The 21963-nt window shown below is 42.6% G+C and overlaps 3 protein-coding genes and 1 long non-coding RNA gene across 5 annotated transcripts in view; 2 read left to right on the top strand and 2 right to left on the bottom strand.

Annotated features, from left to right (window-relative positions):
• Positions 1-1588, top strand: part of FPGS (folylpolyglutamate synthase) — a 30572-nt gene extending 28984 nt beyond the window's left edge. Inside the window, exon 16 of one of the 2 annotated variants that reach the window (XR_015745419.1) lies at positions 30-1588. The gene's annotated coding sequence lies outside the window, so the exon portion shown is untranslated. The remainder of the gene's footprint in view (positions 1-29) is intronic. The other variant, XR_015745421.1, reaches the window with a different exon arrangement.
• TRUB2 (TruB pseudouridine synthase family member 2) overlaps positions 1-21963 on the bottom strand; it is a 316494-nt gene that overhangs the window by 258505 nt on the left and 36026 nt on the right. The gene's annotated exons all lie outside the window — the stretch shown is intronic.
• LOC148129450 (uncharacterized) overlaps positions 1-21963 on the top strand; it is a 118414-nt gene that overhangs the window by 69450 nt on the left and 27001 nt on the right. The gene's annotated exons all lie outside the window — the stretch shown is intronic.
• The window catches only part of ENG (endoglin), a 39271-nt gene continuing 20853 nt past the window's right edge, over positions 3546-21963 (bottom strand). The window contains exons 7-15 of the mRNA XM_087944063.1: positions 21260-21428; positions 20084-20226; positions 18975-19115; positions 18525-18563; positions 15120-15233; positions 13402-13641; positions 11364-11433; positions 6702-6803; positions 3546-4918 (exon numbers count right to left, since the gene is read on the bottom strand). Coding sequence (XP_087800189.1) covers positions 4800-4918; positions 6702-6803; positions 11364-11433; positions 13402-13641; positions 15120-15233; positions 18525-18563; positions 18975-19115; positions 20084-20226; positions 21260-21428 — 1137 coding nt within the window. The 3' untranslated portion in view covers positions 3546-4799. The remainder of the gene's footprint in view (positions 4919-6701; positions 6804-11363; positions 11434-13401; positions 13642-15119; positions 15234-18524; positions 18564-18974; positions 19116-20083; positions 20227-21259; positions 21429-21963) is intronic.

A 21963-nucleotide genomic window follows, 5' to 3' on the forward strand; every position in this document is an offset into this window, starting at 1 on the left:
ACCATCTCCTCCTCCTCCTCATAACCAAGTTGAGGACATCCTTGTGAGGTCCACCATCTCCTCCTCCTCCTCATAACCAAGTGAGGACATCCTTTTGGGATCAACCATCTCCTTCTTCTCATAACCAAGTGAGGACATCCTTGTGAGGTCCACCATCTCCTTCTTCTTATAACCAAGTGAGGAGATCCTTGTGAGGTCCACCATCTCCTTCTTCTTATAACCAAGTGAGGAGATCCTTGTGAGGTCCACCATCTCCTCCTCCTCCTCATAACCAAGTGAGGACATCCTTTTGGAATCAACCATCTCCTCCTTCTCATAACCAAGTGAGGACATCCTTGTGAGGTCCACCATCTCCTCCTTCTTCTCATAACCAAGTGAGGAGATCCTTGTGGGGGTCAACCATCTCCTCCAGCCTCAAGCAATAGACTGGGTGCTTCCACATGTGATATTCCTCAGCACAACCGAGGCAAGATACAGGCCACCACCGCCTCTGAGACTCCTGTGCCTTCTCAACTCACTCAACCATGTTCCCGTTCAACGTTCCTCCCCATTTTCCACCCCCGTCTTTTATCACTCGCTGCCTTGATCCGTTGGGCTACCCTTGGGTGGGGGGGTGGGGGACAGGGACGCTGCTAACTCGCTTGTCACCAACGGTCCCCTCCTTTGAGCTCCCCATCTCAGCCTCTGGGCCCCGTTTTGGGGTGGCGGACGTCCAAAGAGACGAGTCTTACTGGGGTACAACGCTTCTGCATGCTTGGTGCCCACCACAGTCCAGAAGAAGCAGGCTTAGCCAGACCCACAGTAGGACATTGACCGGTTTTGGTGTGTGTGTGTGTGTGTGGGGGTGTCCCTGGGCTGACCCCCCACTTGAGATTCAAGTGCCTTTTTTGGGTGGGGGGGAGGATGGAGGGGAGAGAAAGAGTCACTATGTTCTTCCAACGAGCTGCCGGAGCTCTTTCTGATTTCTCAATAATGTTGGGGATGGTGGACCAAGCATTTCAACTCCCTTTTCTGGAATTGGACTCCACCGTTGCCCACATCCATTCTTATTCAAACTTTGGGTCGGGCAGACTACGTCTCCCATCTTCCTTCCCTCTAGGCGGGGTTGGCCGTGGCTGATGGGAGGTGGTGTAGTTCCCCCAACTCCAGCTGCTTTAATCCACTGGGAGAATTCTGCAGTGGATTTGAGGTGGAAACCTGATCCACGTTGGCAGCCTTGCCTGGATCGACCCCCCCCCTTTAATTTTAAGGGGACTTTGGATGTTCTTAAGGGGGCTCCCCTGCTGGCCCAAACTTTTCCTGTCTTCTTTCTGCAAATACTTCGGGTTAGGAACTCTTGACCTACAAGGTCCCTTTTAATTAATTAATTAGTCCCCTCTGTTAATCTGTAAACAGCTGGAAGGTTCGGGTGGTTTGTTTTTTTAATCCCTTTGAGGGCAGTGAGAGTAATGAAGGGAGGAAGACCAGTAAAGCTAACTTAGGTTCTCCTTTCAATTTCCTTTCCTTTTCCTTTTCTTCCCTTCTCCCTCCTTCCCTCTTTCTTTCTTTCTCTTCCTTTCTTTCTTTCTTTCTTTCTTTCTTTCTTTCTTTCTTTCTTTCTTTCTTTCTTTCTTTCTTTCTTTCTTTTCCTTCTTTCTTTCTCTTTCTCTTCCTTTGTTCCTCTTTCTTTTTTCTTTTCCTTCGTTCCTTTCTCTCTCTTTCTTTCTTTCTTTCTTTCTTTCTTTCTTTCTTTCTTTCTTTCTTTCTTTCTTTCTTTCTTTCTTCCTTCCTTCCTTCCTTCCTTCCTTCCTTCCTTCCTTCCTTCCTTCCTTCCTTCTTTCTTTCTTTCTTTCTTTCTTTCTTTCTCTTCCTTTGTTCCTCTTTCTTTTTCTTTTCCTTTGTTCCTTTCTCTTCTTTCTTTCTTTCTTTCTTTCTTTCTTTCTTTCTTTCTTTCTTTCTTTCTTTCTTTCTTTCTTTCTTTCCTTCCTTCCTTCCTTCCTTCCTTCCTCCCTCGCTCCTCTCTCCCTCCCTCCCTCCCTCCCTCCCTTCTTTCTTTCTTTCTTTCTTTCTTTCTTTCTTTCTTTCTTTCTTTCTTTCTTTCTTTCTTTCTTTCTTTCTTTCTTTCTCTTCCTTTGTTCCTCTTTCTTTTTCTTTCTCTTCCTTCTTTCCCTCTTTCTTTCTTTCTTTCTTTCTTTCTTTCTTTCTTTCTTTCTTTCCTTCCTTCCTTCCTTCCTTCCTTCCTTCCTTCCTTCCTTCCTTCCTTCCTTCCTTCCTTCCTTCCTTCCTTCCTTCCTTCTTTCCTTTCTTTCTCTCTCTCTCTCTCTCCCTCCCTCCCTCTCTTTCCATTTTCCATTCTGCCCTGTTGCATTTATATTTCTCTTTAAGACTTTGCTTCAAATCTAATGAAGTCCCTTTCGCCCCGTAACCCCCCCAGAAGAATGCTAATCTTGGATTAAACCCTCTTTTTAAGCAATGTTATGCCTGCCTCTCCAAATTGCATAAAAATGGGGATTAAATTGCCCCTAGATTCCCCCCCGCCCTTCGGCCTCCCCTTCTAGAGGGAGTTTTCAGATTTCTTTTCCAGGATTTCAAGAGATGCAAAAACGGCCTCATGTTTTAAGCAGCCAACAGTTGCTGGGCGTACATTCTCCGAATATCTTGCAAATGGAACGTGCAAACTCTGTTTAATTCCTCCCTCCCTCCCTCCCTCCCTCCTCTCGAATTTGCAAGCCGTTTAACTGGAATCTTGTCTTGCGCCGATGCAAGTCTGCGGTTTTTTTTCCTCTCTCCCAGGATGGGTGGATGGATGGAGTGATCTTGTGACTTTCTCAGAGCACCGAACAGATATCTGTTGTTTTAATAATAATAATAATAATTTTCCTGCCTCTGTAATATCCCTTTCTAATATCCCTTTCTCCCAGCCAACTCCCCAAAGGAGCAGGAAGCGTAGATCATGCTGAATTTATAAAAGTAATTTATCAAAGAAAATGTGACTGTTATTTGACATTGTTTACAGCTCTTTTTAAAAGTCTTAATTGGTTCTCTTTTGAACGTTCTTTGTAAAAAAAAAAATGAGCGTTAAGTTTTGGAATAATGGGGAGAAGGGGGAAAATAAACAGAGACTCGGGATTCCAAGCAAATGAATAAATTAAACACGACGAATTGGAATTCTTTGCTTATCTGTTGCTGTATATTTCATGCTTTATAACGGGAACTGGGATGTGCATTTTAAAAACCATCCAACAGGGGGCGCTTTGGCAGGGAGAAAGCCTGAAGAGAAACGCCTTCTGGCCTCCAGGGGGTGGTGACAAAAGGCTGCTATGCACAAAATATATATTTTTTGCATCTGTCAATCAAACCCAGGCAATTCCCGAGCCTTCCAGCATCTGTATTTGCAGCTGGAGCAGCTGCTGGGCTCTTGATGTTGATCGGAAACGCATCTGGTGGGATGTTGCTAGATGTGACTCAGTTTCCCCTGTGGGTTCTCCCCACCCTCAGTTTATGGCTTCTGAGATCCTCTGTTAGCCCCTCCAAGGAGTTTTAAAAATAACAACAACCAGAACTGATAATGGTGAGTAGGCACAGTATTATTTCCCTGTATACGGTTTACAAAATATATTCTATGTAAAGTTATTTATATACGTACAATTATATGTCTTTCAGAACAGAGGTGGCCCCCAAGTCCTTTTACAACGAGGAGGAATGCTAAAACCTATTTGCTCTTCCCCTACAAACTGGCTGAAGTGAGTATAATTCGGATTAATTCTCGGGTGGCCCATTGGTGCGTGAACCCAACCAGGCAGGGTGCGGAAGGGCCCAAAATGCAGGGATATGATTTGCCGTTATCTTGGGGGGGCTGCAAAACACACAGGAAATGTGGGAGACTCCCTCCTGAATGAACTCTGACTTATAACGGAGTTGGAAGGGACCTCGGAGGCCTTCTAGTCTAACCCCTTGCTCAACTCTTGCTTCTTCTATCTTGAAAGGTTGCTGTGATGCCAATTTTTAAGGGTGGGGCGGGACTTTGATGTTCTCCTAAGAAGAAGTGGATATTTTTCAGGTGGGCACTCATTCCCATGATTCCCAGCATGTTCACTCTTGAAAGTTGATGGGACTCGGAGTCCGGGGGCAATCGGGAGCTATGCCACTGGAAGGCCAACTCCCAACTCCAACAGAAAGGGGAACGTATTTCCTGGCGTTACCTAGGTTTGATGACCCGTGGAAGAACCTCCATAGCTGGTGGCCCAGGAGTCCTGGCCGTCACCCCACCAGCAAAGTTGGATCTATCATAGCTGGAGGACAAGACACACGAGAAGGTAACTTCTCAATCTTACGGGGATTCCCGATTCAGACAATACTTTTGTCCTCCGGGGTTTTAGCCAGGAGACCAAGCAAACCTCCCACAAACCTAGTTCACCCTGGTTTCTTTTGGGAGTGAGATTAGCTGCTGCTGTGGTTAAGAAATTAGCAAAAGTCCATAGAGTCTCCCACTTACTACCTGATGCCTAACACAAGAAGAGTCTAATCCAACCGTCCAACCTTGAAGACCTTGGCAACAATTGGTCACATTTATGGGGGATCCAATGGCTAGTCTCAGATTAAGGGGCTGGGACCCCTGTGCCCCTCAACCCATCCCGATAGTTTCCAAGAAGTTGCTGGCTGGAAACGCCCAACGTTTCGATGTCGGAAGAAGAAGAAGAAGGAAGTCCCCGCTGGCTTGGAGGTGAACATTCTTCACTAGCCTTGGAACCCAACCGCTCTGCAGTCCAGATGCTTTCCCTCTGTGGGAAGTCCTTGTGGTTCCCCTGTTTTTTAGGGGGCTATGCCATGCTGCTGGTGGAACAAGGGGTGCTTTGAGTGCTGCCCAAACTGTGGTTGGTGCTGCTGCTCTCCGATGCAGGCGGGTTCGCCGAGGCTGGTTGGGTTTTGGTGATGGGACCTGGAATGGGGTAGAAGTCCACACAAAGGGTTAGGAGAATTATGTTAGGAGAAGGACCAGGTGGAGAGAATTCTAGAGTCCTTTGCTGCTCTCTGAGTTGAGTTGAGTTGAGTTGAGTTAGTTTGCAGGTGGGTCACGACCCATCTAGATAATATCAAGGGTACCAGGTAAAGAGAAGGACTAAGGGCGACATGATAGCACCTGGTAGTGAGTGGGAAACTTACAATTTCTAAGGGGCTACTACAAAGAAGAAGGGGTCAACCTATTCTGCAAACCACAAGAAGGTAGGATGAGAAGCAATGGGTGGAAATTAATCCAGGAGAGAACCAACCTAAAACTAAGGAGGAATTTCCTGAATAATGAACCAGTGGAACTGCTTCCCACCAGAAGTTGTGGGTGCTCCATCACTGGAGGTTTTAAAGAAAAGATTGGCCAAGCATTTGTCTGCAATGGTGCTGGGTCTTCTGCCCCAGCAGAGGTTGGAGTAGAAGACCGCCAAGGTCCCTTCCAACTTTGTCATTCTGTTGATGTTCCCTAGTTGGGTGATGAAACATCTGCAAGCCAACTCAACTCAAAAAAACAGCAGGGATCCCTCAATTCAACCCCGAGCTACAGACACTGTCTTCTGCTGGGGAAAATTTTCCCATGCTGGGACCCAACTGGGAGCTGACGAGGAGACAGAAAGCACATGGCGGAAAGCTCTTTGGCTTTGCCAAATCCCAACGGGGTTGACCAAATGCTTTCCCACTGCCTTCTCCAGCAGGGGTGAACCTTGCCAGACCCATCACAAAAAAGCAGATAAAGATTTCAGGGATGGCGGCTCCTCCATTTTTGCAGAGATTATTAAGGAAAATATGCAGGTTGGGCTGCCAAAGGGGACCGGATGTCTCCTGTTGGGAATTGGGAGGGGAAGACGGGAGAATAAAGATAAGGGGTTCCCGAATGGAAAAAATGGCAAATCCCATCCTTTGCATCTCCAGATAACGCTGGGAAAGATGGCTTACTCTAATTCTCCTGCTCCACTTGGTCATCTTGAGCTAAACCGATGGCCGAAGAGCTTGGGATGATTCCATTATAACTGCGTTCCTCCAGAATTTTCTTGAGAAAAGTTCTCCACTCCTCCATTCACAGTAGAATCCCTTATTCCTCCAGGCTCGAAATTTTGGGCCTGGACAATCTGGAACTGTGGTTCCAATCTAAGCATAGTGCACAACATTGTCTACTACAACATCTTGCCTGTCAATGACTTCTCCAGCTCCAACCACAATAACACACGGGCAAACAACCGATACAAACTCAAAAAGTAGACCGCTTCAGACTCGATTGCAGAAAATACAACTTCAGCAACAGAGTGGTCAGTGCCTGGAACTCACTACCTGACTCTATTGTTACATCCTCAAGCCCCCCAAAACTTTAAACTGTCTACCGTGGACCTCACCCCATTCCTAAGAGGTCTATAAGGGGGCATGCATAAGTGCACCAGTGTGCCTACTGTCCCTGTCTTACTGTCACCATTTATCTGTATCTACTTCCTTTGTTCCTGTTTATGTTCCTACCTACACTTGTTATCTTGTACGTGTTTGACAAACAAATAAAATAAAATATAAATAAGAATCATGAGGACTAGCGACCACAAAGCAGAAATCCAATTTCTGGTGCCCGCAAACAACCTCCCCTTGGGTTGTTGAGCTCTGACCACAACATTCACCTCTAAAGGGGGTTCACCTGGGTTGGGGGTCATTCCCCCCCACCCCTCTCCATCATGCAAACAACCACAACTTACGAGTGTGAGAATAGATGTACCACAAGGCCCCGGTGAGCAGGACTCCGATCAAAAATGCTCCAAAGGCAATTCCCAGCACAGTGCTAATCCTCAATCCTTCATCTATAGAGAAGGAATGAAAGAATTAGATTAGCTTTACTTATTTATTATTTTAAAATATATATGTTTTATCGATATATTTTTTCTTTTGTAAACGTAAAAAAACACATCTATAGGAACAGCGTGTTGTCTGAGCACAATTTGTTTTGAATGACAAAAAGACAATAAACATAATAATATGCATATCGCTAATAATGATCACATAATATTATTGATATTAGTTTATCCATACTAGGAAACGTCTGTTATGTGATTAATCATTCTCTTAAATCTTTTTCGTTTCTAACCTCTCTTTCTGTTCGTTAGCCATTGGCAAAACAAATTCCATGTTAAGAAATGGTCTGTTTCTTCTTTCTCCTTTATTTTGAAAGTTAATCTATCCATCTCTGCACATTCTAATATTTTTTTTATAACACTTCCACCTGAAGGGATCTCTTCATTTTTTTCCACCGTTGTGCTAAAACAATTCTTGCTGCTGTTAAACGCAGGTAAAATTAGACACTGTATATATTTCCTTGATTGTACAGTTCTGGTAAAATACCCAACAGGAATAATTCTGGTCAAAAAGTCAATATGTTGCTTTATGATTTTTTTTTCTAACCACGTATGTATTTTTGGTCCAATATTTTTTTTTGCCTTTGGGCATGTCCACCACATACGATAATACGAATCTAGTATCTGATTGCATTCCCAACATTTGGTGGACATGTTTTCAAACATCTCTGCCAGTCTTGCTGGTGGGAAGTGCCACCTATAAAACATTTTATGTAGCTTTTCCTTATATGCAGTTGACATTGTTATAATTTATAATTTCTATCCCACAGATTAGCCTTATTGATTAGCCTATGGGCCATATCAAAAATACAAGGTTCAAACATGTATTACCAATAAAATCCTATAAAAACAAATTAACATAAGAATAGGGTGAAATGCAATAATTATAGGATAAAATACAAGATACAAGGCCTTTGTCTTGTATTTCTCTCTTGGAACCAGGTTGGGTCAGAACACGCTCTCGCTGTGAAGTTCGGTATGTTTTTTTTCTCCCCAAGCGACACCTTTCTTAAGACCAGTTTCTCCTGAGACGGTCCTGTGCCAAAACAAGGACACTGAATATGTGAAGGAACATCATTCGACGTGCGCGATGTGCTCGGCCGGGGCCCTCTGGGGCCAAGTTCGTGTCAAAGAGTTTTTCCTCATGTTATTGTTTCGCTGTCCGGCGGGAGCCGCACAGGAGCGAGGCAGGAAGGAAGACCTCCGAAGGACGGAAAACATCCATATTGGAAATGCTACTCAATTGGCAGGAAGGAATTGCGAAGAGGCCCCTTTCCATGCCTGCCTCCCTCATCCTTGTGTCCCTACAACCACAAAAAACCCCAAACCAGGAACTGTGAGAGGGATCTTGGAGTCTTAGAGGACAACCAGCTAAATAGGAGTCAACAGTGTGTGGCGGCAGCCAAAAAAGCCAATGCAATCCCAAGTTGCATTAACAGGAATACAATCAAGATCAAGTGAGGTACTGATACCACTCTATAAAGCCTTAGTAAGGCCACACCTAGAGTCCTGCATCCAGTTTTGGTCACCACAATATAAAAAAGATGCTGAGACTCTGGAAAGAGGGCAGAGAAGAGCAACCAGGATGATTAGGGGACTGGAGACTAAAACATACGACGAACGGTTGCAGGAACTGGTCCTGGCTAGTCTGGTGAAGAGAAGGACCAGGGAAGACAGGATAGCATCGTCCAATATTTGAGGGGCTGCCACAGAGAGGAGGAGGGGGGTCAAAGCTATTTTCCAAGGCACCCGAAGGCCAGACAAGGAATAATGGATGGAAACTGAACAAGGAGAGATTCAACCTGGAAATAAGGAGGAATTTTCTGACAGGGAGAACAATCAACCCATGGAACAGAAGTTGTGGGAGCTTCATCCCTGAAAGCTTTTAAGAAAAGACTGGACCTGTCAGAAATGGTGTAGGGTCTCCTGCTTGGGCAGGGGGTTGGACTAGATGACCTACAAGGTCCCTTCCAACTCTATTCTAATTGATTGATTCAACCTAGAAATAAGGAGAAATTTTCTGACAGGGAGAACAACCGACCCGTGGAACAGAAGTTGCCTTCGGAAGTTGTGGGAGCTTCATCCCTGGAAGCTTTCAAGAAGAGACTGGACTGCCATTGGTCAGAAGTGGTGTAGGGTCTCCTGCATGGGTGGGGGGAGGGTTGGACTAGATGACCTACAAGGTCCCTTCCAACTCTGTTAATCTAATCCAAATCTTTATAGTCAGCAGGAATAATGATGGTGTCAGGCTTCCGACGATTTCATTCTTGTGGGAGTCATCCTTCTTATGAAGCAGCTTTGTTTTATTTTGGCAAATCTGATTTCTTCATCCTACACATCTCAAGTGGGAAATATTATGCGTCTACACAAGTGTCCGGGGGAAATGGCCACCGCAACACAAGAAAGAAAGGAAGAATAGGAATATATATATATTTTTTAAAAAATCCACCTTTCTCTGCAAGGTTTTGATGGACGACAACTCATACTAGAAAAGACACAGATGTTTCTCCTTGTGAAACAAAGCTGCATCCGCCTTCCTTCACCAAACCCCCATCAAATTTGCCATTTTTAATGTAACCGATTAAAGAAACAGTTTGACACAGGGACTACAAATTGTCTTATTAGCTGGGGTGCATTTGAAAATGAAACTGGGTTTAGTTTCATCCTGGTTTTATGTGCTTCTTTCTCCAGATTCTCCTTGCTTTTGGGGAAGTGGGCCTCCTGAGACCTAAAACTCTACCGAATTGTCCTCAAATTCGAAACCCTGCAAGGGGACATCGTCTCAAGGTCTACTTCCCATGGAGACGTGGACATCTGCTACGAGAAGAAAGCTAAGGAGATTCTCAGGAAGGTGTTCTCCTTTTTTGGAAATCTCTCTTTTGCCCCTGAATCCAAAATCTTTTGCGCTCTTCCCTTCCTTCACCCCCTGGTAGCCTCCAGGAGGAACCTCTGGACTTGGTGGCCACCTGCCAAGGTTTGGACCTGTTTTTGCAGCCAGCAGAATTCTCTTTATCTCTTGAACTTCCGTCTGGAAAGATGTGATTCTTCCTGCTTTCTCAACTCCTCTCGTTTATCTCCTTCCCTGGCGCAGACAGGTGGACGCCAGCCGTGCTCCGCCAAGTCAAAAGCCACATCGGCTTGGGATAACAGAGGAGATAAGATCCTTCGGGGGAAGCTGTCACTGTTCTGCATCAAAAATGACACCTCACCCACCATTATCCCACTTCTGACTTTTGGGCAGGGCCAGTTGGCTTCCGTTCTAAAACTAAATCCTCTTCCGTTGTCCGTGTGTACTTTCTCTAGCCATGGCTCCGTGCTCAGAGGTGTCCCCAGCCAAGGTCATGGTGCACGCCTTCCGGCTGGACCACGGGGCCCACCCAGTGTGGCCCTTGTGGAGATAGAAGTGCAGGCATTGGCAGATTGTCACCGTCATGAAGTGATCGGGACATGGCTATCGAGCCGGGCGAAGGAGAAAAATGGAGACTTACCACTTTGAGCGCGAGTTTCAGAAGTGGGACACCAGAATGCAAATTCTGTCTAAAGAAGGATAACATGATAGCAGTCTTTCAGTATTTGAGGGGCTGCCCCAAAGAAGAGGTGGGTCAACTTATTTTCCAAAGCCACCAGAAGGCAAGACAAGAATCAATGGATGGAATATAATCCAGGAGAGAATCAACCCAGAACTAAGTAGAAATTTCCTGAAAATGAGAACAATTAATCAAGTGGAACAGCTTCCCTCCAGAAGTTGTGGCTGCTCCATCACTGGAGGTTTTCAAGAAGAGACTGGACAGCCACTTGTCTGAAATGGTTTAGGGCAGGGGTCTTCAAACTTGACTTGTGGACTTCAACTCCCAGAATTCCTCCTCCTCCAGTCATGTTAGCTCAAGAATTCTGGGAGTTGAAGTCCACAAGTCTTTAACTTGCCAAGTTTGAAGATCCTTGAGCAGGGAGTTGGAATATAAGACTTCCAAGGTTCCTTCCAACGCTGTTATTCTGTTATAAACGCTCACCAGAGGGCAGCAGGAGATATTGAAAACTCACTCTTTCCTGCCACCTAGTGGGTGTCGGATTTTTCACCTTTGGTAAGTTAAAAAAAAAAACATCAAGACATGGCAGGGTGGCTTTTGCCAAACATAGTAGAGGCCAGCACCACAAAAGGAGAAGTGTTAAAAGAAATTTTGGGAAGGCTAAACCAGGCAGAAAGAGGAAAGAATAGCTCTCAACAGATTCTGAATCCAAACCACACAAACGCCATCATGGAAGTGAGTCCTTTTGGATCACTTTGTCTTTGAGAGTGCATAAGGTTTAGGAGTTGAAAAAGTGTTTTGAACCATCTGTGGGTGTTTAAAGGAGCTTTCCATTTTCTAAGCTCAGCATCAGAAAGCTGATTTTGAAGAGAGAGGGTGGGTGCCTTCCCACAAACAGACGTATAAATGCATGAACCAGCTTTTCTGTGCAAAAGAGCAAATAAACGGATCAATTTTGTGTAGGGAAGAGTTGTCAACTCACTGTGGGATCCAGGGTTATAATTTTTCAGCATCACTTCTAAAGAGCCTTCGTAGCTTCGGAGTTTGCCGTTCTAAAAAGGAAGGGAAAAATACGTTCAGTTTAAACGAAAGGGAATTCTTCCTCCTTTTATCTGCTTCATTTGGCAATAGTAAATTTATTTTTTCCGGAGTTCTTAGGGACATTAGTACTGAACATCTTCCAACACAGACCAAGTACAGAAAACAAAGTTAATTCCTGTTATGCAAAAGAACACAGATAGTCCTCAACATACAACGTAACAGAGCCCAGAATTTTTGCACCGTAGGTCACAACGTTTGTAAATCGAGGCACTCATGGAGCCAACCCAATTTTACGACACTATTTGTGGTAGTCTTAAGGAAACATGGTTGTTAAAGTGAACCCATTTTCTTTAGTGGGCATTTTTGGCTAGAAACTGGAAATAAACCTGGTTTAAGGCAGTCAATGTTATTAAATTGCAGGGTCATGTCATTGCAGGATGATGCAAATGGCCTTAAATGAGGGCTGGTTGCCCGGCAGCCAAAATACAATCGCAGGACCACCTGTAGAATTTGGAAGCCAGGTCTTCTGTTTTTTTGAGGGCTGTCATAGTCTCGAACGGTCACTGAGCAACCAGAACTGCCTGGAGAAAAAGATGCTGGCTGGTTCTAAAGACGTTTTGAAATGAAGCAGATAAGAGTTGAGGTCACCCTGCTTGGGTGGGTGGGGTTGGACTAGATGGCCTACAAGGTCCCTTCCAACTCCGTTAATCTGGAAAAACCTCACCATCCAGCTTCCAAAACCAATGCATAGCAATAAGAGTTGCATACCGTTTCACAGTGCCTTTACAGCCCTTTCTAAGCTGTTTATAGAGTCAACCTCTTGCCCCAACAATCTGGGTCCTCATTAGGCCAGAAGGATGGGAGGTTGAGTGAACATTGAGCCTAGTTAGGGTCGAACTGATGGCAGTGGGCAGAGTCAGCCTACCATACTGCATTTTAATCACTGTGCCATCATGGCTCTCACAGCTCTTAGATCGAGACAAAGTTAGAGATAAGAGATAGGATAGATAGACAGACAGACATAGAAATAAATAGATAGCAATAGCCCTTAGACTTATATCCCGCTTCACAGTGCTTTCCAGCCCTCTCTAAGCGGTTTACGGGGTCAGCCTATTTGCCCCCAACAATCTGGGTCCTCATTTTACCCATCTCGGAAGGACGGAAGGCTGAGTCAACTTTGAACCGGTCAAGATTGAACCCTTGACTCTGGGCAGATTTAGCCTGCAATGCTGCTTTCTAACCACTGCACCACCAGAGCAGATAGATAGATAGATAGATAGATAGATAGATAGATAGATAGATAGATAGATAGATAGATAGATAGATAGATAGATAGATAGATTAGACAGACAGGCAGACACAGACAGGCAGATGATAGACAGGCAGACAAATAGATCAATAGCAATAACACTTAGACTTATATACCACTTCACAGCCCTCTCTAAGCTGTTTATGGAGTCAGCCTTTTGCCCCCAACAGTCTGGATCCTCATTTTAATGACCTCAGAAGGATGGAAGGATGAGTCAATCTTGAGGCTGGTGAGATTTGAACTGCCAAATTGCAGTCAGTCCGCAGAAACGGCCTGCAGTGCTGCATTCTAACCACTGCACCACCTCACCTTCTGAAGAACTTAATGAGAGATTCTGACCTTTGGCCAAGGTGCTATCATTGAACGTCATTGGGAAGCAAAATTGCACAAGAAAACCCTCACTGATTTTGACCATGTCGTGCCATGGAAACTCACTGTGAAGAAAGCAACAACGTTTGGAAGGATTTATGGTAAAAAGGAAACCAGGCCATCAAAGAACGTGGTGGCTGGGCGCCATCAAAGCTGACCATCCAGCCAATGCCTGGAGCCACTCAAAAGAAGTTTTGAAGGCAAGATCCGGAGAGACCTGGCCCGTGGGAATACCAAGACTGAATGGATAACCATCGCCATCCTCCACAAGACCAAGGCAGTTCTTTGGAGGTCAACTCACCGAGGTGTTCAGGTGGACCACGCAAACGAGGGTGGCTGAATCGATGGACCACAGCTCTTCTTCTGGCTTGTAGGTGAAGCTGAAGCGTTGGGTCTTCGGGCTGGGGGATTTCAGGGTCACCACCGAGTAGCTCAGAGAAACCCCTTGGTGGAAGAGCAGCTGAGGCGTGTTGTCTTGGGGTTTTAGGAAACAATCCCCCATTTCTAGGGAAAATTGCTTCATGGCCGTTCGGAGCGAGACCTGTTGAGGAGGAAGGTGATGTAGTTGTTATTCATCATTTAATAATGCCGTAATCCCTTGCGGGGTGGAGTCTAGGCAACTGAATGGAGCTAGCAGAGTGTTTATTTGGCCGGTTTCCTTTCTTGTTGCCAGAGCGGAGTTTTTGTTCAGCAGATATATTCTCATTGTGCCCAGAGAGAGAGAAATATCTGCCTAGGATCGAACTCACAGCCTCCTGATTGTGAGGCAAAAATTCCACCTCTAGGCCACCACAACACTCATTGAGGAGGAAGGTGACTGGGGGCCGGGGGGGGGGACACCAAGACAATCTTAGTCACAACATTATTTTCAAGGACACTGGTCTGAAATGAAGGTGGGTTTGGTTCCCCCTCTTCTCACCCCTTACTTTATCCCTGCATTAACCTATTTCCCATATTCAGACAACACTTGGACACCCTAGATTCGCCCACCAAACTCGGTTTGGCCAAGATGTGGAGCCACATCAAGCTTAACAACAACCCCACTTTTCTTGCAAGTTTGTTTTTGCATCTGCTGGTTTTGCCTGGTTGGGTCAAGGGTGTTTTCTGAACATTGCCTTCCTTTTTTTTTTTGTAATAATTTTTTATTGTTTTTATATTTTAAATACATCTCTTTCAGTGAACGTGGTTCCAGGTTTATACTTCAACACAAACATGACCTTAGTACATATTTATCTTTCACATTCAATTCTATATCAAATCATTACTTCCATTTTCCAGTAATTTTTCTCCATTATTCTTATTTTCTTTATACTTATTAAATTCATTTTCAATTTATATCTTATCTTAATTCCTTTTTCTATAAATGTTCTCAAGTTTTATTCTATAGTCTTAACGTTCTTATTTTTTAATTCTAAATTCATTATGCCTTTATGCTTTTATCTGTCACATTTGCAATTTTGTCACATACTTTTATTTCATTCAATAAACTCCATCTTAAATCTAATAATTCCCCAAAATTTCCCCCTTTAAGTATCAATTAGAGTGTGCCTCAATTAATTCCCCTTTAATCCATAATCAAAATTTATCATAATATAATCCCTATATAATTACTACATTCTAGTTTAATAACAATAATCTCCTAATGACTATATGTCACATGTGCATATATATATTTTAAGCAAGGTTGTGCATGGTATTCCCCTCAATTACTTTCTAAATCATTTGTTGTTTCAAATATATTGATCTATTCAGTTAATTATAGAAACTGGTATTAGTCTTTTCACCAGGATCCCCATAATTCATTTTAACTATATTCTTTGTTTTATTATCCATATATAAATTAACAACAATCCTTAAAGAAAAAGCCAATTAAAGAGAGAAAAAATATATCAATTTCATTCACATTTAAAAGCTATGTTGTTCAATCGAACAAAAATAATGGAACACCTCAGCTCCCAACACCCTTCTTGGGACTGGAGGTCTACCTTCCCAACCCCAAATCCACCAGACCAGCATTACCTCCACATAGGTAACTTGGTGAGCTTGTATCACCGGATTGCTCGGCGAGGCAAAATCTTCCGCGGTGTAGAGCTGGAGAGACACTTTCTCTGGTAGATCACATTCAAAGGGTACCTGCAGCCGAGGATCAAAACGAGATTCGTTGATTGCTCCCCTTGGTGTGTAAGCAGATGAGTTTGTCTCGATCTGCAAATGGTGTCTGCAGTGTTTAAGAGGCTCAGATACGCCGATGGAAGAGAAGAGAATATGGGAGGGATTAAAATAGGAGAAGATAGAAAAGAAGAGAATATGGAGGGAAGAGGAGAGGAGAGGAAAGAGAAGAGAAGAGGGAAGGGAAGAGAAGAGGGGAGGGAGGAGAGGAGAGAAGGGAAGAGGGAAGGGAAGGGCAGAGGAAAAAAATAGAATAAAAGATGGAATGGAATAGGATAGAATATGGAATGCAATGGAATGGAATAGAAATAAGAATAGAATAGAATCAGAATAGAATAGAATATGGAATGCAATGGAATAGAAATCAGAATAGAATAGAATAGAATAGAATAGAATATGGAATGCAATGGAATAGAAATAAGAATAGAATCAGAATAGAATAGAATATGGAATGCAATGGAATAAAAATCAGAAGAGAATAGAATTAGAATAGAATAGAATATGGAATGCAGTGGAATAGAAATCAGAATAGAATCAGAATAGAATAGAATAGAATAGAATAGAATAGAATAGAATAGAATATGGAATGCAGTGGAATAGAAATCAGAATAGAATCAGAATAGAATAGAATATGGAATGCAGTGGAATAGAAATCAGAATAGAATCAGAATACAATAGAATATGGAATGCAATGGAATAGAAATCAGAATAGAATAGAATTAGAATACAATACAATAGAATATGGAATGCAGTGGAATAGAAATCAGAATAGAATAGAATATGGAATGCAATGGAATAAAAATCAGAAGAGAATAGAATTAGAATAGAATAGAATAGAATAGAATATGGAATGCAGTGGAATAGAAATCAGAATAGAATCAGAATAGAATAGAATATGGAATGCAGTGGAATAGAAATCAGAATAGAATCAGAATAGAATAGAATATGGAATGCAATGGAATAGAAATAAGAATAGAATCAGAATAGAATAGAATATGGAATGCAATGGAATAAAAATCAGAAGAGAATAGAATTAGAATAGAATAGAATAGAATAGAATAGAATAGAATATAGAATGCAGTGGAATAGAAATCAGAATAGAATCAGAATAGAATATGGAATGCAATGGAATAGAAATCAGAATAGAATAGAATAGAATAGAATATGGAATGCAATGGAATAGAATCAGAATAGAATAGAATATGGAATGCAATGGAATAAAAATCAGAAGAGAATAGAATTAGAATAGAATAGAATATGGAATGCAGTGGAATAGAAATCAGAATAGAATCAGAATAGAATAGAATATGGAATGCAATGGAATAGAAATCAGAATAGAATCAGAATAGAATAGAATATGGAATGCAATGGAATAGAAATAAGAATAGAATCAGAATAGAATAGAATATGGAATGCAGTGGAATAGAAATCAGAATAGAATAGAATATGGAATGCAATGGAATAAAAATCAGAAGAGAATAGAATTTGAATAGAATAGAATAGAATATGGAATGCAGTGGAATAGAAATCAGAATAGAATCAGAATAGAATAGAATATGGAATGCAATGGAATAGAAATCAGAATAGAATCAGAATAGAATAGAATATGGAATGCAATGGAATAGAAATAAGAATAGAATCAGAATAGAATAGAATATGGAATGCAATGGAATAAAAATCAGAAGAGAATAGAATTAGAATAGAATAGAATAGAATATGGAATGCAGTGGAATAGAAATCAGAATAGAATAGAATATGGAATGCAATGGAATAGAAATCAGAATAGAATCAGAATAGAATAGAATATGGAATGCAGTGGAATAGAAATCAGAATAGAATCAGAATAGAATAGAATATGGAATGCAGTGGAATAGAAATCAGAATAGAATCAGAATAGAATAGAATATGGAATGCAATGGAATAGAAATAAGAATAGAATCAGAATAGAATAGAATATGGAATGCAGTGGAATAGAAATCAGAATAGAATAGAATATGGAATGCAATGGAATAAAAATCAGAAGAGAATAGAATTAGAATAGAATAGAATAGAATATGGAATGCAGTGGAATAGAAATCAGAATAGAATCAGAATAGAATAGAATATGGAATGCAATGGAATAGAAATAAGAATAGAATCAGAATAGAATAGAATATGGAATGCAATGGAATAAAAATCAGAAGAGAATAGAATTAGAATAGAATAGAATAGAATATGGAATGCAGTGGAATAGAAATCAGAATAGAATAGAATATGGAATGCAATGGAATAGAAATCAGAATAGAATCAGAATAGAATAGAATATGGAATGCAATGGAATAGAAATCAGAATAGAATAGAATAGAATAGAATAGAATAGAATAGAAATCAGAATAGAATAGAATAGAATAGAATAGAATAGAAATCAGAATAGAATAGAAATCAGAATAGAATAGAAATCAGAATAGAATAGAATAGAATAGAATAGAATAGAATAGAATAGAATTATTTATTGGCCAGGTGTGATTTGACACACCAGGAATTTGTCTTTGGTGCATACGGTCTCAGTGTACATAAAGGGAGAGGGGAAGCTTTGCAAAGAAGAAAAATCACAAGCCTTTGCACGGAAGAATTTTTTTTTTAAAAAAAAAATTGCACATTTATAAATGAATCATGGAAAAAACAAACGTTTGTGGGTTTTCCCCGATTCCTTTTTCCAAAGCAGAAAGGGGAGACTTTGCATTTCATAGGACTTTTCTAATTTTCCTAGAAAGAATTCTTTCTCATAAACCTTGTCTAGTAGTTTTCTCCTAACCCTAGGGCCAAAATCTGCTTTGAAGAGGTGGGCCCGCCAGTTGCCGACCATACAAATAATATTATCTAACATTATTAGGGATGAAATTAGGGATTTGCGTCAGTCCGTTGCATGACTCGAGAAAAGAAATAGCTCTTTTCTGTGTGTTTCAGCATCCCCATTTTGCAAGGTTTAATTCTATATATGTGTAACAGGATGTCCCATTGAAACTCATGGCAGGTACGCCTAAAACTGCATGCTAAACAAATCGGAATCCTAAAAACACCCTTTTATCACCTCCTCTTCTGACTTTTTTTTAAAAAAATAGCAATGGAAAAAGCCTGCAGTGTGTAATTTGTCAAGGACAAATTAAGCAATAGCAAAAAGAATTCACCAGAGTAAGAACAGCACAGCCTCAGGACAGGGATTGCAAACCGAGGAACTGGGAATTCGTTTTAGAGTGAAAAGAAATTTCTTCTTACCGTGACTTTCCCCGGAAACACAGGCAGCGTTAGGATGAGCTGGGATGATAGAAATAAATAAATAAATAAATAAATAAATACATACATACATACATACATACATACTAACTAACTTACTGACTTACTGACTGACTGACTGACTTATTTACTATTTACTTATTTACTATTTACTTATTTACTATTTACTTATTTACTATTTACTTATTTACTATTTACTGATTGGATATAAATGCCTTTGAGTAATTTTGCTTTAAGAAAAAATAGTTGCATAAAATATCCTGCTATATTTGCGAGGCTTCGGGTCAGGATTTTGGGGGCTTCAGGTGAGGATTTGGCTGGATTAAGGCCAGGATTTGGGAGGCTTCAAATTAGGATTTTGGGGGCTTCAGGCCAGGATTTAGGGGTTCCAGGCCAGGATTTTAGGGGAAACTTATAAAAAAAATACCCTACCTGGTTTTTCACGTGGACCCCCCCTTCGAGTTGGGTGGAACATTTATCCAGGATGCTGTTGAGGACAAAGTGAGTTGTGTTGTCCCTGGCCCTGCAACTGGGATCTTTCAAGGTGATGGCATCGACCCGTGTCGGTAAAGCCTAAGGGGTTGCAAAGAGAAGGACAAACCACGGTTAGCTGGGAGATGTTTCAACAGGGACAGCCCAAGGAGAGAACAAGCAAGCTTCTGGATGGAACAGAACTCTTCCAGCAGGGTTGCTGAAAAAAGAAGCACGGGGTTGGATTCCCAGGTTGTGCTCAACCTACGCAGCCTCTGACTCTGTTGGGGTGTATTGATCCAACCCTTGTATTTTTTTGATCCATGGCAGTCTGCCTGGGGCTTCTGGGATGGTGTTCTGACCCAGGCTTTGTAAATCATAACTAATCACAAACTAGTTTTAAAAGCAAAACCTATTTTATTGCAACGCTGGGAATGGTTTTCATTCCTAGCCAGAACTAATCTTAAAACAGTCCCCCAAGATAAGCACCCACCTTTCAGTGCTGTGGAATGCGGCCAAAAAACAGAATTATCCAATAAAAGAAACCAACCTAAGTAATAAGGAAAAACCAACCAAAGTACACAGAGCTTCAAGGAAGACTCGGAACCAATCGAACTACTTTGCTTCCTGCAAACGTTTCATCATCTAGGCCTGACTTTTATCCCTTATGGGAGGGGCAATCACCTCCCAGCCTTACTCCCAAGTCGCCCCTTTTGTGCCTTCTGGCAGCTCTGTACATAGGCACACTGGGAACAGGCTCCCCTTGTTCCTCTGCCTCACTGCTGCCAGACTCCAGAGGCTCCAGAGTCAGCATCCCACTCCCAGATGGTCCTGGCCCCATCTCTGCATCGGATGCAGGACCCTCATCTGAGTCCTCCCCCAGACTCCCTGACTGGTCCCCCGTTCTTCCCCACCATCCGATTCCGCTGTCGGCAAACCACAACAGATAGCTAGTCCAACCTCCATGGAAGAGTCCAAGTTGATTAACCTTGGCTGACCTTCCCGGAAAGGGGGAGCAGTCAGGGAAACTGAGGCCGAGCTGCCCAGGATCCCGGATGGACTTTCCTTACCGCCAGATAGATCTTGAGAAGAGCAATTTCGATGCTGCTATCCAAACACTTCCACGGCTTGCAAAGGTTAATGAGTTGGTGGACTTTCACGGTCAGGTTTTCTGCCGCCTGGGGTGGTGGAGTGGTGGTGATGACGGTTGAGCCTGTAAAACAGGACACCCCCCCCCCAAAGATATGTGAGAACAGGACCTGGAGATGGCTTGTTTCTTTCCCAGGGGCCTCAAGTCATCACAGATGGAGTTCTGTATCTCTGCAACTCCTGTGCCGAGATCTGAGACCTGGGATCTAGAAAGCCTCAGCCAGCATTTTAAAATTATTTTGCAGACTTTGGAATCTGTTACTGGCACAGAAAAAGATCTCCAAGAACTTCCTCATCAAGAGGTGAAGCTCAAGTGCCTTCAGGTGTTGCCTTCGGACGTTGTGGGTGCTCCATCACTTTTTAAGAAGAGATCGGACAGCCACTTATTTGAAATAGTGTAGGTGTCAGGATTCCGGCAGTTACCCCCATTTAAATCATGAGTCTCGAGCCAAACTTCCAAAACTTCAAAAGGATTTATTGGGAGTTAAAACTGTCCGTCGCTGCCTGGGTGTAGCCAACTCTGAGACACATCATCCATTGTCACCCTTGACCCTGGTTTTTCCCCACCCCCTGGGTGTATCCTAATTCATATTCTCCAATGGGACACCTCCATAGCCCAGAGTCATCAGTCATGCTCTCCAGTTAGAATTTTGCATGGCAGAAACTTCAGTCACCTAGTTACTATCTTTGAAAACATTTATGGAATGCAGTTTTGGTTTGCAAGCAGCCACACTGCTCTCCCGTCCCTTTCTGTTGACCAGAGAAATATTTTATGAATTGACAGTAGGTTCTCCTGCTTGAGCAGGGGGCTGGACTAGAAGACCTCCAAGGTCCCTTCCAGCTCTATTCTGATTCTGAAAATGGGCTGTTTTGAGATAGCTATGTTCCAAATTTGGTTTCTTGGTTCGTTGTTTCTTCCAGAGCCCCATCAAGAGCTTCCCAACCTTTTTAAGTTTCCCTAGAACAGTTGGAAACACCCAACTCAACAAACCAACTCAACTAGCCTTCCAACTGCATGGAATCTAACTGGATCCCTTGAAGATCCCTGGATCTTCTCCTTGGCTGCCTCCGGCCCAGATTGTGTTGTGCTGACTCACCACAAATCCTCTTGTATTCCAGGCTGATGGTTTTGGCCGAAGGGATTTCAGTGTAGGAAGCCACGAAGGAATTGTTGCGGGCCTTTTGAATCAGGCCCTCCTTGTTGTCTGGAAGGGTCGTACCGTTGTGCATTCCGGAGAAGGCAGCAAATGAATATTTACCAGATACCTGAGGGAGAGAGAGAGAAAGAGAAGAGGAGGAGAAAGAAGGAGAAAGAGAAGATGGAGAAGAAGAAGGCAGAGAAGGAGGAGGAAGAGATGGAGAAAGAGAAGGAGGAGGAGGAGAAGCCAGAGAAAAAGGAGAGAAAAAGACATGGAGGAGGAGAAAGAAAAGGCAGAAGAGGGGGATGTGGAGGAGATGGAGAAGAAGAAAAAGGAGGAAGAAGAAATAGAGAAGAAGAAGGCGGAGGAGGAGGAGGAGGAGGAGATGGAGGAGGAAAAAGAAGCGAAAGGAGAAGATGGAGGAGAAAGAAATCAGAGGAGGAGGGATGGAGAGCAGGAAGAGATGGAGAAGGAGAAAAGACAAGGAAGAGAAGGAGACAGAAGGAAGAAGAGAAGGAGGAGGAGAAAAAGAAGGCTTTTTAAAAGGCTTTTTTCTGCAACAATTTTAAAATTAGTCTTAGAACTTATTTAGAATTACTGTCTTAGAAAAAAAAAAAAAAGAGCAAACAGCCCACACCCATTTTTAAGCCATTTCTTCTCCC

Source organism: Notechis scutatus, chromosome 15 (assembly GCF_049901735.1).
Source record: "Notechis scutatus isolate UNSWTSFEM ecotype Mainland chromosome 15, rNotScu1.2, whole genome shotgun sequence".
In the NCBI taxonomy this organism is placed as follows: domain Eukaryota; kingdom Metazoa; phylum Chordata; class Lepidosauria; order Squamata; family Elapidae; genus Notechis; species Notechis scutatus.